This window comes from Pseudonaja textilis, chromosome 11 (genome assembly GCF_049901715.1).
Source record: "Pseudonaja textilis isolate UNSWEBS1 chromosome 11, rPseTex1.2, whole genome shotgun sequence".
NCBI lineage: Eukaryota > Metazoa > Chordata > Lepidosauria > Squamata > Elapidae > Pseudonaja > Pseudonaja textilis.
In genome coordinates, this window is record NC_142000.1 from 7,107,915 (window position 1) to 7,124,300 (window position 16,386).

At 41.3% G+C, this 16,386-nt stretch overlaps 1 protein-coding gene across 1 annotated transcript in view; it reads left to right on the forward strand.

The window, feature by feature from the left end:
- The window catches only part of PKD1L3 (polycystin 1 like 3, transient receptor potential channel interacting), a 57,790-nt gene that overhangs the window by 29,374 nt on the left and 12,030 nt on the right, over nt 1-16,386 (forward strand). Inside the window, exons 25-36 of the mRNA XM_087940788.1 lie at nt 551-781; nt 1,182-1,283; nt 3,360-3,538; nt 4,644-4,790; nt 5,005-5,204; nt 6,199-6,419; nt 8,024-8,240; nt 9,378-9,606; nt 10,853-11,084; nt 11,779-11,875; nt 14,586-14,726; nt 15,341-15,526. Coding sequence (XP_087796914.1) covers nt 551-781; nt 1,182-1,283; nt 3,360-3,538; nt 4,644-4,790; nt 5,005-5,204; nt 6,199-6,419; nt 8,024-8,240; nt 9,378-9,606; nt 10,853-11,084; nt 11,779-11,875; nt 14,586-14,726; nt 15,341-15,526 — 2,182 coding nt within the window. The remainder of the gene's footprint in view (nt 1-550; nt 782-1,181; nt 1,284-3,359; nt 3,539-4,643; nt 4,791-5,004; nt 5,205-6,198; nt 6,420-8,023; nt 8,241-9,377; nt 9,607-10,852; nt 11,085-11,778; nt 11,876-14,585; nt 14,727-15,340; nt 15,527-16,386) is intronic.

Sequence of the window (16,386 nt, forward strand, 5' to 3'; positions counted from 1 at the left end):
GACCCTGGCCCAGATTCAACCCTTTTCTTCCATTGGGCACTTCACCTACTAAACTGTTGTTGGTTCACCGGCAGCAGGTGCGGACGGCTGAGGTCTCAGAGAGTGAGGACTCAGGCGAGGGGCCTGCATGTGATGTAGGGATGAGGCCAGGACCATCAGGGAGTGGAATGCTGCCTTGGGAGATTGTGGAGGGTGGCAGCAACGATGAAGAGGTTCCCGAGGAGCCTGTGCCTAGGGCACATGCGCAGGGCTGCTTGAAGAAAAGAACAGCTGCAGCAGCAGCCTTGCAAAACGTTGGCAAGGCTCTTACTTATCGGAGCTAATTGGTTTGAAGCAGCCTTTTACCCATGAAGGAACAGGATTCGTTAAGAAACATTAAAAGGTTGTGCTGTTACCTCTGTCTCTGTTTGCTTCCTTGGAACCAGGTTTGGGTCAGAACCACACACTGACAGATGTGGAAACAAAGACCCCAAACATCTGTGTGAAGTCTGTGACTGTACAGATGAAACAGAGATAGACATCAAAATGACACCTCTTCTTTGGCTTCTAGGTTGGTCCCAAATCTACTCCTGCAGATACTCAGTGTCTCTGTAACCACCTGACCTTCTTTGGTAGCTCTTTCTTTGTCATGCCAAACAGCATTGATGTCAGCAAAACTGTGGAGCTGTTTGCCACTTTTGTGGACAACCCTGTTGTGGTGACGACAGTAGGCTGCATCTTCCTCGTCTACCTTCTGGTTCTGATCTGGGCCAGAAGAAAAGACATCCAAGATGATGCCAAAGTAAGTTGCACATGGTTTCTGCCTGGCTTTTATTTCTTTTGCAACACAAAGAGTTTTCTTTTGCTTGTAAAGAGAGGCTGAGTTGTGCAAGATGGGTTCTGTGGTTTATTTACCGGTCATGAAAACTATGGAGATTCTCAGTCATCCAGGTAATCATGGTTGTCCCAAAGGTGCTTTTTCAAGAGGCAACTTGAACTTCCTGTTGTTGTTGTTTTGTTTTGAAGACGTTTCGCTTCCCATCCAAGAAGCCATCGTGGAAGATTGTCCCATTTTCGATTCTGTAGATCTTGAACAGTGTACAGTCTTTAAACCTGCCGGCACCGATCTAGCAAGGAATCTTTCCTTGTTTATTGACATATTTCTATTCCTCATCTCCTAAAGTTGCGTTACTTCTCTCTAGGTGAAGATAACCCTCCTAGAAGACAACGATCCTTTTGCTCAATATCGTTATCTAGTGACGGTTTATACTGGACATCGCCGAGGTGCAGCTACGACCTCTAAGGTAGCAGTGGTTTTATGCAGACCCCGGTGTCCCCATGTATCATCTCTCCTGCGGGAACTGCATTGGTTGCCAATTTGCTTCTGGGTGCAATTCAGGGTGCAATTCAAGGTTGTCCCCTTTAAAGCCCTTCATGGCTTGGGACCGGGTTATCTGAGGGACTGCCTCTTGCCAGTCACCTCTACCCGACCCATTAGATCAAGGAGGCAGGGAACGTTGTGGGTCCCATCCCCAAGAGAGATACACCTGGTGAGACCCAGAAGAAGGGCCTTCTTCGTAGTGGCTCCCTCTCTCTGGAACATCATCCCCCCAGAGATTGGAATGATCCCCTCTCTAATACTCTTCTGGAAGGCACTGAAGATCTGGTTCTGCCAGCGGGCCCGGGGAACCCAGAGTGGGATGGAGGCCATTGAATAGTTCGTGTGATCTCTCATCAGGGTGTGAGTTGGGGTGGGGGTAATTTTGTTAGATTGTATTATATTAATTTATTTGATTCTTTTGGTAGTTTTTATTGTTTTAAGTATGGTTTTTATATTCGGTAAGTTACCTCGAGTCGCCATGGGCAAATAGGTGGCAATATAAAATAAATGAATAAACAAATGAACAAATGAATGAACGAATGAACAAATGAACGAATCAACGAACGAACGAATGGAGTCCCTGATCTTGTGGCTTAAAAGAGCCACAGCATTTATTTTATCCTGAGTCTAAATAAGTGCCGGAGAGAATATTCTCTTAAATCACCAAAGCCATAGACTGCTAGGGGACGTCTTTCTGATGGGAATAGGTGACAAAACTAAGACTTCTTTTCCTCCTCATTGCATTCCCCACTCAGCATGGCATGCGCACGGCCCAATCTTTAATTAATAAAAATGAAAATGATAACTATCTGCATAGTATACTCTTCTCTGATCCTCAGACACTCATGCCTTGGTATTTGCTAGAAGGAAGACAGACGGGAAGTAGTGATAGACAAATAGGAGCCCTGCATATAGCACAAGTAGTCCTCAATTTGTTTAGTGACCATTCAAAGTTACAACGGGACGGAAAAAAGTTACTTATGAACGTTTTTCACACTTTTGACTGTGGCAGCATCCTCCATTGTTACAGGATCAAAGTTTGGGCACCTGACAACTGGCATGTACAGATCGTTCTCGACATAAAGCAGTTCATGTAGTGACTGTTCAAATTTACAATGGCACCGAAGAAAAGTGACTTCTGACCACTTTTCACACTTACGACCTTTGTAGAAATAGAGTAGACTAGAAAAGAATTAGAATTAGAATAGAATAGAATAGAATAGAATAGAATAGAATAGAATAGAATAGAATAGAATAGAATAGAATAGAATTCTTTATTGAACAAGTGTGATTGGACACACAAGGAATTTGTCTTGGTGCAAATGCTCTCAGTGTACATCAAAGAAAAGATACATTTGTCAAGAGTCAGGAATCATCAGGTCCAACACTTAATGATAGTCATGGGGTACAATAAGCAATCCAATCATACTAGGAAATAGTCAATAAAAATCGTAAGGATACAAGCGACAAGGTTACAGTCATACAGTCACAAGTGGGAGGGGGAAGGGGGATAAGGAGTGATGAGAAGATGAATAGTAATAGTAATGCAGACTTTGTAATAGTTGAACAGTGTTGAGAGAATTATTTGTTTAGCAGAGGGATGGCGTTCAGGAATAAACTGTCCTTGTATCTAGTTGTTCTGGTGTGCAGTGCCCTATAGATCTATAGCTTGTAGCATTCCCATGGTCATGTGATCAAAATTCAGATGCAACTGGTTCATACTTATGACCGTTGCTGTGTCCGAAGGTCCTGTGATCCCCCTTTGCAAGCAAAATCAACGGGGAAGCCAAATTCACTTAAAAACCATGTTACTGACATATCAACTGCAGTGATTCAGTTAACAACTGTGGCAAGAAAGGTCATAAAATGTGGCAAAATCCACTTAACAAATGTCTCCCTTAACAGAAGTGTTGGGCGCAATTGTAAATTGAGGACTACCCACATGCAAATGAAATACATGAGGAAGTGAAGCAATTCTTAAGCGTCCTTTCTATTCCAGGTGACTCTCACCTTGTACGGCCAGGAAGGAGAGAGTGAGCCGCATCATTTGATGGACCCCGACACCCCAGTTTTTGAGCGAGGGGGTGTGGATATCTTTCTCTTATGCACCCTCTTTCCTCTTGGGGAACTACAGAGTATCAGACTGTGGCATGACAATTCAGGAACGAGCCCTGCCTGGTATGTAAGAGAGAGAACCGAAGTAAAGATGTCCTTTTATCCTCCTTTTGCAAAGAGGACATCTTCTGAAATACTTCTTTATTGGTTAAGTTAATACTTTACTTTCTGATTAAGTTTTTTTTTTTTTTTGCATGGTTTTGCATTGAATTAATGCAAAATTACTAGGTTGGCAGAGCTTCTGCCAACCTAGCATTTCGAAAGCATGTAAAAATGCAAGTAGAAAAATAGGGACCCCTTTGTTGGGAAGAGAACAGCGTTCTGTGCACCTTCAGTGTTTAGTCATGCCAGTCACATGAACACAGAGACCTCTTTGGACAGTGCTGGCTCTTCGGCATTGTAACAGAGATGAGCAGCGCCCCCTAGAGGCAGGAAATGACAACCATGTGTGTGCGAGGGGAACCTTTACCTTTAACTCGTAATGATGGGTGTGAGCTGGGCAGCCATACCAATTTAAGAAATAAAGACATGAATAAAGAAATAAAATTGTTCTCTTTCCTGAAGGTTGAAGGAAGGGATCTTCTATTTTAATTCATGATTCCCACCTACCCCAATTTAAAGGGGCCCTCAAACACATTGGGTTACAATTCTAGCCCTTGTTAGATTAACCTTTATAGATTGGAGACATCCGTGGGAGTGTTAGACTGTGACTTCTGAAAGGCATCCAGTTGAAAAATTAATGTAGTTTGGTGTTGAGAGTGTCCTCAGTGTGAGACATGAAATATTACTGCTTTTTACTAAGCGAGCCTAAAAATAGCTCGTGTCCAGAACGTGCTGGCCAGTTGCCAATCTACTCCATCAAGAATAAGACTGCAAGGCAGCTTCAAGTGATTTTTTTTGTGGGGACCGGGGGAGTAAAAAATATCCCAGATTTGTAGGCTAGGTTCACCCTTTCTACCAACCTAGCTATTCTATGACTAAGGCGGGGCTAGAATTCACTGTCTCCCAGTTTCTTGTCTGGTGCCTTAATTACTAGACCAAACTGGCTCTCTGTGTTGTGTGGTGTGGAAACCAGATTACTTTGCCTTGCTAACCATCTAACTATGCCATTGCTTAAAATAATGCATGAACTTCATTGTGTCCTTTCTTTTATATTTTTTATTCAAAGGTATGTGAATCGTGTTCTCGTCCATGATGTGGCCACTGATCAGAAGTGGTATTTTCTTTGTAACTCTTGGCTGGCCATTGACGTTGGAGATTGCGTCCTAGATAAAGTCTTCCCTGTGGCCACTGAACAAGACATGAAGCAGTTTAGGTGTGTATTTTTGTTTGTTTTGGAAAGTGGTGTGTCTAGAACACAGTATATTTTTCTACCCAACAAAGGCTCAAAAAAAAAATAAAAAGTTTGGTCAAGTTTCCGGAATTCTATTCGTATTTTTAAAAATTGTCTCTAGGGGTAATTAATTGGCAAACAAAAAGCAACAGTCTTTGCTTTGGTTCCTCATCTTGTCTCTTTCATTTCTCTTCAGCAATCTCTTTTTCATGAAGACCTCCAAAGGTTTCCGTGACAGCCATATCTGGTACTCCATTTTCAACCGTTGTCCACGCAGCTCTTTTACACGAGCCCAGAGAGTGTCTTGTTGCTTCTCGCTTCTTCTGTGCACTATGTTGACCAGCATCATGTTTTGGGGAGTGCCCAAGGATCCAGCAGACCAAAAAATGGATTTAGGTAATAGCATCATGGCTTTATTGCTTTGGAGTACAGTAGGAAGGACAACTAAGAGGAGTTAAGAGGGCTATCCAAGTATGAAATCTAGCCACAGAGAACAAATTCTAGATCTGATGCTTTTTGCTTTGAAGTTGGTGGCACTTTGAGAATGTTTTCTTGATTTCTCCCCTTACTAAAAACCATACTGACCTACAGTATGCTAAATGACTGTTATAAAGAAGTTGGAGGAAAACTTACAGGATGCTTAATCTGTATGAAACCTGCTGCATAAATGCTTTGCCGGGACAGATAGAGTAAGAGCTATTGAGTCTGCCATTGGTAGGTGAAACATGTTTTGAGTACTGAATCTTGTTTGTGGTTTGTATTTGGAGATGACCAAGAGGAGTCTGGCATATGAAAAGAAAAAGAGAAATAGAAAAGAACAGGGAATGACAGTTAGGGAAGATGGTGAGATGGATGTTCCCAATTATTATTGGGGGAAAAAAAGAGAGAGAGAGAAGAGTAGGGGAAGATGGGTTGGGATCATTCATCCTAACTCTTGCACCTTCCAGATAGATTGGAACTACAAATGCCAAATTATCAGGCATTACAGTCAAAGGTCAAGGAAGCTGGTGTCCCAGCGTAGCTATGAATCATCTTCAAAGGAACTTTTGTTAGCCTCAAACATTTGTCAATAGAACCCTTGTTTAAAGACTCAAAGCCACACACTTCTGTTGGAACAATACTCTAGTTTTCTTCCAACCATCTACCTGTGTTAATTATAACTCATATGACTCCTATGCAGCATGGCCAAATGCTTCGTTAATGTCAATATTAGTCATCACCTGGTGCACTTGAATGGGGTTCACTTGGTTTCTTATTGGCATTATTTAAAGTAGGACTCACACATTATGCTAAACCATGGCTTCCAAATCATTAAAATTGGTTTTGCAAAAAAATAGATTGTCAAAACTGGTCAAGCACATGACTCTTCTTTTTCGCTTGCTCTCTCCAGGCAAGATAGAGTTCACGTGGCAAGAAGTGATGATTGGTTTTGAAAGTTCCATCCTGATGTTCCCCATCAACTTGCTCATTGTCCAGATCTTCAGGAATATTCGTTCTCAGTTTAAGAAAGAACAGAAACCAGGGAAAAGTGGGCGTGTATCCCCTGACTTGCCTTCTCTTCCCCAACAACCTCCCTCAAATGTGTCCCTCACCGCTGAGGCTGTGATCAAGGCAAGTGATTGTAGCTATTTATGGCGAGTGAGACAGTTGGTTTGACTCACACAAGATATGCCATCTCAGATAGGAAGCTCAAGTAGCAAATGATGCGTAAGAACAGCCTAAGACAGGGGTCTCCAACCTTGGCAACTTGAAGACTTGTGGACTTCAATTTCCAGAATTCTGGGAGTTGAAGTCCACAAGTCTTAAAGTTGCCAAGGTTGGAGACCCCTGGCCTAAGACATATTGCTTTCTATGGCAAAACAGAAAATGAGGCTCAGGTGCATCTAAGTACCCAAAACCCCAGGAAGGCATCCATCCCACAAATATCTTTCAAATATATAACTTATATAAATATATACATAAATAACTTATAATAAAATAAAACAAGGAGCTGAATGCCCATATGACTTGATTAGAACTTAGACAGTTGTCTTATAGACTTCTCAAAAGTAAGGTAGTGCTATTGAAGAGCAAGACTTCTGTCTGGAAAGCTCTGTTAGTCAGAGCAGACAGTGCTGACCTCTATGGGCACTCAACCCATAGAGATCTCAGAGATTCCATAACTCAGATAGTCTACTCTAGGGGAGCATCATGTACCCCTGGTTGCCTATCTGACCCAGTGACACAGTTTCTTAGTGGAAGAGTCTCAGGTAGCTCTTTCTCTGGCATTTTTCAACTTGCATTTCTTCCCATTGGAGGAAAGTAGAATTTGGTGTTAGATGAGGAACTTTGAGACCCAGTTTCAAATCCACCCCACTATATAGAAGTTCATTAGGTGACTTTGGGCTAGTGTCTTTCAGCCCAACCTGCCCTTTGGAAATTTTGGGAGAAAAACTGGAAGAGCGCTATATATATAGTCTCTTGAGCTTCTGGGGAAAAAAACGGGCTATATATCTAATACATTAATTTTTAAAAACCAGGAAAAGGCCCTAAGTTATTTTCATGAGAATAAGTTTTTGCTTAGGTCAGATTAGACAATCTGGGATGGAGAGGCTGTCCATTTCTCCTTAAAAAGGAGACTATTTGTAGCTCAGAGTTGAAATGAAGGCTTCTCAGTGTTCTCTGAGCTTTGTTGTTTTCCTGCAGACGCTTCAGTATTCAAACTCAGTGATATTACCTAGTTGGGTAATGAAACGTCTGCAGAATTGAGCAACCAAGTTCAGAGAGCATCAAGGACCCCTCATTCCTCTTTGTCTTCTCCTGTCTTGTGTGACTCCTTGATCTTCCATTTCCATTCCCCCCAAAATGTGAGGTTCATCTTTGGCCCTCAAAAGTCAGGAAAACTGTGATTTCAGAAAGATTGGCCTTTTAAAAGCTTGATTTTTTTTATTTAAAGCCCCTGAATAATTTTAGGAAAAAAGTTAGAGTTCTTTTTTCCTCAGGGATTGAATTTTGGAGAGTTTGGGATTTTTTTTTTTTCCTCCTGTCTGTGTATCCCAACACAACACTGAAAGATCAAAACTCTCATCCAGAATAGGTCGCCTAATCTTGCTTTAGAAGAAAAAACACAACATGTGGTTTGTTATCGGTATGGAAGGAACGCAAAGGGCATCCCAGTGATTCTGTCCAATTTCTTTTTTCTTTTTAACTATCATTCTTGTAACCATTTTATCCAGGATATTAGGCGGATTGCCAATTCCCTGTTCAAAACCTTGAAGGCTCCTTTACCTTCCTCGGATCCAGATTTTAGTAAATCGACCGATATCAACAAACTGCTGGCCTTGGTGGAGGACATTATCTGTCAGCAGAACAGGGTGGGAGAGGAATTTTACGATGAGAGCAAAAAGAAAGATGACCCCATTATCATTAGTCTCGGGCTGGTGGATCTAGAAGGTAAGTCATATGTGGCAGGAGTCCCATAAGTGAAGGAGAGGGTGACCTCAAAACTGAATCTTAATTAGCCAATTAAAATCTCCTTCCGTTGTGGTGGTAATTAAGCTGGTTATTCTTCCCATTTGTCTCACACAGGCAGGTGTGTTTAAATTGGCTGTTAGCACTATCTCCTCTCTCTCTATAAATGAACGTGGATTTTCACAGTTCTGGACCTTATTATTACATGTGTTGAATGCAAAATTAAGTTTGTCCCTAAGCACATTTTTATATAAAATTTCAGAACAGTGATACGTTTTTTATAATTCTCAAATAACCTACTTCCTTCCTTCCTTCCTCCCTTCCCCCCTTCTCTCCTCTTCCCTCCTTCTCTCATCTGAAATATATATCTACATTATTTCCTTCCTTCCTTCTCTCCCTTCTCTCCTCTTCCCTCCTTCTCTCATCTGAAATATATATCTACATTATTTCCTTCCTTCCTCCCTGCCTCTTCCCCTTCCTCCTTTCTTTTTCTCCTCTTCTATTCTCTCCTTTTCTCATCTGACATTCATATCTATATTATTTCCTTCCTTCCTTCTCTCCTCTCCTCTCTTGTCTGACATATATAAATCTACATTATTTCCTTCCTTCCTTCCTTCCTTCCTTCCTTCCTTCCTTCCTTCCTTCCTTCCTTCCTTCCTTCCTTCCTTCCTTCCTTCCTTCCTTCCTTCCCTCCTCTCCTCTCGACTGACATATATATTTACATTTCCTTCCTTCCTTTCTTCCCTCCTCTCCTCTTCCCTCCTTCTCTCATCTGATATATATTTACATTTCCTTCCTTCCTTCCCTCCTTCTCTCGTCTGATATATATTTACATTTCCTTCCTTCCTTCTGTCCTCTCCTTCTCTCATCTGACATATATATTTACATTTCCTTCCTTCCTTTCCTTCTTCTCTCGTCTGATATATATTTACATTTCCTTCCTTCCTTCCGTCCTCTCCTTCTCTCGTCTGACATATATATTTACATTTCCTTCCTTCCTCTCCTCTCCTCTCCTCTCTCCTCTCCTCTCCTCTCCTCACCTTCTCTTGCCTGACATATATATCTACATTATTTCCTCCCGTCCTCCTTTCACCTTCCCCTCCGCCTCTTTCCTCCCAGAAAAGAGAAGGACGCCGAGCCCAGAGAGAGGGATGGAGGAAAAGCTGAAGCACCGGGATTACAAGCGTTGCCTCCATGCCCAGCTACAGCACATGGAGCTTGAACTGGAGCTTCTGGGGCCTCAGCGCTTCCAGGACCCGCATAGCTACTCCCAGGCGGTTCGACAAGTGCGACACATGAAGCGCTTTTTGGAAAGTCAGCTCTGCTCCGCCACGCCTGACAGCGAAAGGTAGAAACAGTGCACTTACACCCAGAACTTTAGCACCGCTCCTGTTTCGTAGGAAATTGCTTCAAAAAGACAACAAGACACAGAGAACTTAGCATTCCACATTCACTCCTGGCTTCAATATATCTTTGTCTTTATCACAGGAAATCAAATTGCTATTAATCTTCACAGGGATTCCAATATAGCAATAATTCTTTACTTTTAGGAGTCCGAATTAACTGTCTTTTTACTGAGGGAGCCCAGATTTATCCTTTTACTAGTCTTGGGAATTCGAAGATAGTACCATCTTTTTACTATTCTGTCCCCTATAAATACTGACTGAATGTATAAAGCAGATAGACAACTCCACAAAGCATACAGCATGGTTTAGCAAGTGGAGATGCTGGATGAGGGGCGGCTTCTGATCTCCCTGAACAGCCATGGAAACATCCTGGAGGACTTTGAGCCAGTTGCCTCTTCTTAGCTCAGCCTACTCCCAGAGTTTGTTCGTTTATGTGCTTCTTTGTTTATTTGATTTGAACTGCCGCCTATTCGCCATGGTGACTCAAGGAGGCTTTACAGCATATAAAACCCCGATGTAAAGCAATAAAACTTGTAAAATCAAATAAATTAATATAGTAAAATCACCCCCCACCTCCCCCACCCCAGCGACAGCAGATCGCCTGAGCCATTTAATGGGCTCCATCCCGCTCTGGGTTCCCCAGGCCCGCTGGCAGAACCAGGTCTTCAACACCTTCCTGAAGAGAGTCAGAGAGGAGGCCATTTTAATCTCTGGGGGAATGATGTTCCAGAGGGAGGGAGCCACCACAGGGAAGGCCCTTCTTCTGGGTCCCACCAGGTGTATCTCCCTCAAGGATGGGAGCTGAAACGTTCCCTGCCTCCCCACTCTAATGGGTTGGGTAGATGTGACCGGCAAGAGACGGTCCCTCAGATAGCCTGGTTCTTACTGGATAAATTGAAAAAATAATCCTTGACAACCTAAAGAAAATGTGGGATACATTTCTCAATAATTGGTCCTTCAAGCACCACAGAATGCTACTTCACATCAGACTCATCCATAAGACCTGTAGAGAGGAATGGCTGAAGTTCTCATTGTACAACAGTCTTGGTCTTCCTTCCTTCCTTCCTTCCGGTTCAGCTCCTTCTCTATTTTTTTGTTCCTTCTCTATTTTTTTTTTCCACGGTGTGGAATTGATTGATTGCAAGTGGTATCCGACCCTGGTGCCACCCATGTTCTTTGTTACTCTAGGAACTCACCAACTCCAACCCTTCCTGGAGATAACAAGAAAGAATTGACATCTAAAGGTTTACCTTGGTGGTTCGTATTTGTCGGCTGGTTCCTGGTGGTCCTGACCAGTGGAGTCTCTGGTTTTTTCACCATGCTGTATGGACTGCATTATGGCAAGGATAATTCCATCAAGTGGCTGATTTCCATGGCCATCTCTTTCTTTGAGAGCCTCTTCATCACCCAGCCATTAAAGGTATCTTTTTTGTTATGTCTCCTCTATGAAGTCTCCAACCCTAGTTAGGAAAATGTAGTTTGATTTGAAAGTTGCCTTCAAAGTGTTTTATTGCCACTAAGCTTTCCCTAATCTTGCTTGGCTTCCAAAGATGTGTTTTGAAGTTCGGAACAGGTGGTCATTCAACAAAATGCTGACAAGCACAGGGGAAAGGTGCAAGAAGGTGTGTTTCGATTGGCTATGAAGTGGATAGACCAAAAATGTCATGTTTCTCTATGGAAGACAGAACCTAAACATTTTTGATATAATCCACAATATGAGAAGAAGACAATTGCGATATGTACACAAGGTTGTACTATATGGTTGTCTTCAGGCATCATGCTTGACCTCATGTAACAAAGACATAGCAAATGCATTCTTATAACATGCCAAGCCTGGTTAGTTTCAACTTTGATATTTTTTTTGTGAGTTAGTACATTCTGGACATCCTGACAATTTGATTAATTTATTACTCATTGTGCTGGACAAAACAAGAAAAGTGGATTAATTCAGTAACTACAGTAGACTAACTTTCTGTCTTCACTTGGAAAACAAAATGGATGTTATATTTTTTAAAAATAATTTTCAAAAGGGACTGTAGGATATCAAAAGGTAAGTCTGTGGACGTGGGCACAAACATCTCAGTCAAAGTTGACTATGTACTGTTCTTTTCTAGGTTCTTGGGTTTGCTGCTTTCTTTGCTCTGGTTCTGAAAAAGGTAGAAGAGGAAGATGAGGAGAACGCATCTATTAACGGCCCTTTGTCGGTCACAGGTAATCTATTTAACTCATTGAGACCTGGAGCACAGTATCTGTGTCTTTCCAGGTTGAGCTGAACATACTGTAGCAGGCCCTGCTGAGGGATTACTAGTTTAGTAATATATGGGGAGGTAGTATATACCTGAACAAAAAAGGCAAAAAATAAAAGCAATTGATAAAAAAAGATGCCAGTAATTAAACCAGAGAATAAAAATGTCTGCTTCACAAAGGAGAAGTTTGCTAGAACAAAAAAATATCTCAAATGACTAAAGAAAAACAGCATGGAAGATCCTGGGATATGCTATTGGGATAAGTTGCCTCGTAATCTGAATATGATCAACAAAAGGTCTTCCTTGTTCTATCCAACTATATGGTATTTCCATCAAAAGTGGAACACAGAAAATAGTCTATCATTCAGGTTTTTAGTAGTGGCCACTACTACAAGTATAATCTCTGAGCTTTCCTGCATCTAAGCCATGGACAGACAATAAGATTATGTTTCTTATATTTTGCTATTTGTCATACTTTCTGGTGCTCATGGGAACTAAACTCCAAAACATCTGGAGGATAAACAGGTGGCTTCCCCTAAATTGTGTTGCTGTGGTTTTAGAAGTAATTCTTGATGTTTTGAATTATGCCCGCAAGCAGTAGTGGTAAGCGGTTGGGTGGAAAGGATGATTCCATCAGTTTTAGCTTCTGTCATCTCGTTTTTCTAAATTTGTCAAATTTGGTTCCTTCGTTACTCATTCTGCCATTTACAGATTTGGGCTATCACACTGAGACAACGGAAATCGATTTTTTTTAAATGCACAGAAATATTATAAATTCTTGTGTATGTTTCTCCAAATATTGTACACATCACTTCCATTTGGATTTTTGTAGCTGTACAGTTTTCAACCATTTCTTACCAGAATAAATACTTGCACATGAAATGCATGAATATACACATCTTTGTGCAGACTTTCCCCATGTCCATATTTTGGGGTTAGCGCAAACTTTCACAGAGTGCATGTGAAAAGATAACTGAGTTTGAATAGAAGATCAGTTTACAGCTAGATGAATATAGAATAACTGAGTTGGAAGGGACCTTGGAGGTCTTCTAGTCCAACCCCCTGCCTAGGCAGGAAACCTTACACCACTTCAGACAAATAGTTATCCAATCTCTTATTTAAAAACTTCCAGTGTTGAAGCATTCACGACTTCTGGAGGCAAATTTTTCCATTGATTAATTGTTCTAACAGTCAAGAAATTTCTCCTTAGTTCTAAGTTGCTTTTCTCTTTGTTCAGCTTCTACCCACTGCTTCTTGTCCTGCCCTCAGATCCTTTGGAGAATAGCTTGACCTGGCTCTTCTTTGTGGCACCACCTGAGATACTGGAACACTGCTATCATGTCACCCTGAAAACATAATAAAAGTCTCTTTCAACCTTAGTACCACAATAATTATTCTAAGAGTGAGGATAAGATTATTCCTTGGGTGAGCACATCCTAAAAATATGATTCCGGAAAGTCTATTTTTCCATGAGAAGTTGGTTTAAAAAAAACAAAACACTTTGGTTTTGTTAGAGAATGAGTACATTTCCAACTATTTTGGACATCTGCCAGTTCTCCTAGTGTCTTTGAAGAGCAAGTACTGCACCATTTATGCGTCTTTTCTTCCTGATTATCTATTTTTATCTCCTCTTTAAGTTGAATGTTTTCTCTCTTCTTATTCCTTTCGATAGCTATGATGAGCACAGGATCATTTGTTTTGCTTGGTATCTATTTTCTTCTTTCGTTTTTTTGGTCTGTAATCTGAGTGTTAGGTAAGTCTCATTATTATGCTTATCTAAACATTGAGCTTTTCTGTTTGAGCTTTGAACTCTCTTCTGAACGTGTATTTTAATATTGCTTTCCTTTTCAATAAGAGCATAAAACAAGTTGCATGCAAACTGAATCCAGCATCAAATAAGGGCATCAAAGGAAAGTCTTGGCTTCAAATAGGCAGTCGAGAAGAAGAATAAAAATCGGTGGTTGATTAATAGTGTTCCAAATATTAGGTATCCAGGTCAATAACGTGATAATTCAAAAGAATATCTTATACACTTTGAAGATAAACCCTGCTGCATTAAATAGAAATCATTCCATTGCATGTACTGTATATTTAAGAATAACCTACATATTTACCTGGAAATAGTTCCGTTCAGTTTAGTAACTGAAAGGAATTCGGTCTCATCTATGCATTTATAGTTTTGATATACTTTTTGATAAGTTTTGATATGCCACAAAGAAGAGAGGGTCAACTTATTTTCCAAAGCACCAGAAGGCAGAATAAGAAACAATGGATGGAAACTATTCCCAAGGAGAGAAGCGACCTGGAATTAGGGACACATTTCCTAAGAGTGAGGACAATTAACCAGCGGAACAACTTGCCTCCAGGAATCATGGGTGCTCCATCACTGGAGGTTTTTAAGAAGAGACTGGACAGTCACTTGTCTGAAATAATTGTAAATAATCACTTGTCTGTTTCAGCAGGGAGTTGGACTTGAGCGGGGAGACGAACTTCCATTCTATTCAATGCTATTAAGTGAGATTGCAAAGTTTGGCCCTAAAGAATCGTGTGATTGGATGTCTCTTGGTGTCTACATATGCTGTTACATATAGGGCTTCTAAAAATAAACTTCACGGTTCCAACTAGTGCATTTTATAACAGTTAATAAGTCTGCTTGGGTGTTTTTGTGGGGGCAGGTGATCTAACTCCTATCTTTGGGGTGAGCAGAGATAGTGGAAATAACATCTACCAGCCTCCTCCCGCTACCGACATTGAGAAAATGAAGAGGGACCATATCAAGGAGCAGAAAGCCTTTGCCCTGATCCGGGAAATATTGGGTATGTTTTAGGCCTGTACTCTGAAAAACTGTTGAAGGAAAGGACGCTTCGGATTAAAGCCTGGCTTTTGTAAGGCTAGCAAGCCTTTGGCCTCTGGTATGTCATCCGCGTCATTTCCCATTTATTTTGAAAATTCGCACCAGGAGCTGTGATTCTTTTCGCTGTCGAACTGTCGGGCACAAGAAATCAGGCACCCAGGTTATTCAAATGAGTGCAAGTTTAATCCATGCTAGCTCTACAAGAATCTGAACGACTGACGGTCAGGTGAAATTGGTGGTAGATAAGAGTCAAAGGAACTCAAAGAGGGCCGGACTTAAATCTATTGTGAGCGTGAAGGGACTCCAAACTGATGACATGCATGACTCCTCCCCTAGGGGCTCAAGCTGCCCACCTCCTGAACTATCTTTGACATCTGGTTGACCAAGTGTTTGGGGTGTGGGAAGGTGCATGAAAGATTAGGAAGTAAGATTGGTCAGGATCCCTGATTTGAATGCGTTAGCAAGCAACAGAATCAACCTGCACCATGATAAAAATCATGCAACGGTTCTCCCAGCATCAGTCTTGGACTCGGGAATATAATTTGTTTTCTATGTTTCTATGCATCTTTTCTTCAGCCTACCTGGGATTCTTATGGATGTTGCTCCTGGTAGCCTACGGACAGCGTGATCCAAACTCCTATTATCTCAACAAACATATTGAGAACAGTTTCACAGAAGGATTTGAAGAGGTTTTAAGTTATCAGGACTTCTTCAAGTGGGCTAGAACCATCTTAATCAGCAACTTATACGGGCCCTATGAAGGTACGGTGATATAGGGGCCTATGGCAGCTGTCTCAAACCAAACTGAATGCAGTATTATTCTCACAGAGTTCTTTGTTAAGAAAATATATTGAGATGAATGGGCCGGGGTTACAAAACTTCTAATAACTGAATTATTTCTTCGTTTGTTCATTTATATCCTACCTGTATTATTTTTACAAAAAAAATCAAAGCAGCAAACATATCCACATCTTCCTCTTCCTATTTTCTCCACAACAGCAACCCTGTGAAATGAAGAGTGATTGGGCCAAAGTCACCCAGCCGGCTTTTATACCTAAGGCAGGACTAGAACTCACCATCACCCAATTCCTAGCCTGATGCCTTAACCACAGCACCAACCTTTACTCTAATGTACCTTTAAATGGATTTTTCTCTCTAACTGCCATCATAATATACAGCAAGGAGGCTGGAGGCAGTAAGGGTGTCTTGAATTATTTTGCAGATACTTTTTGTTGGTAGGGTAACTTGGTGTTTATGCTACAGTGTTTAGCATAAAAAGGTCACCAAACTTTTGGGGTGCTGAGCATTATCATTCAATAATGGGGAAAGGAAGGAAAGAAGGGGAGAAGGAAGGAAGGAGCCAAAATACATTTAAATGGCCAAAATGCAATTCAAACTCTAATAACTGAGTTCAGTTAATTGTTGTCATGCAACCTAAGCCTTGTGAGATCATCAGACAGATCTCAGAAGATTTTGGGGATTTCAAAATACATAGACGCATACATGGATACCAGAGGTGGTATTTAGCAGGTTCTGACCAGTTCTGCAGAAATTTTGAAATTTTTTTTACCGGACAACCGGCAAATACCACCTCTGACTGGCCCCACCCCCATCTATTCCCT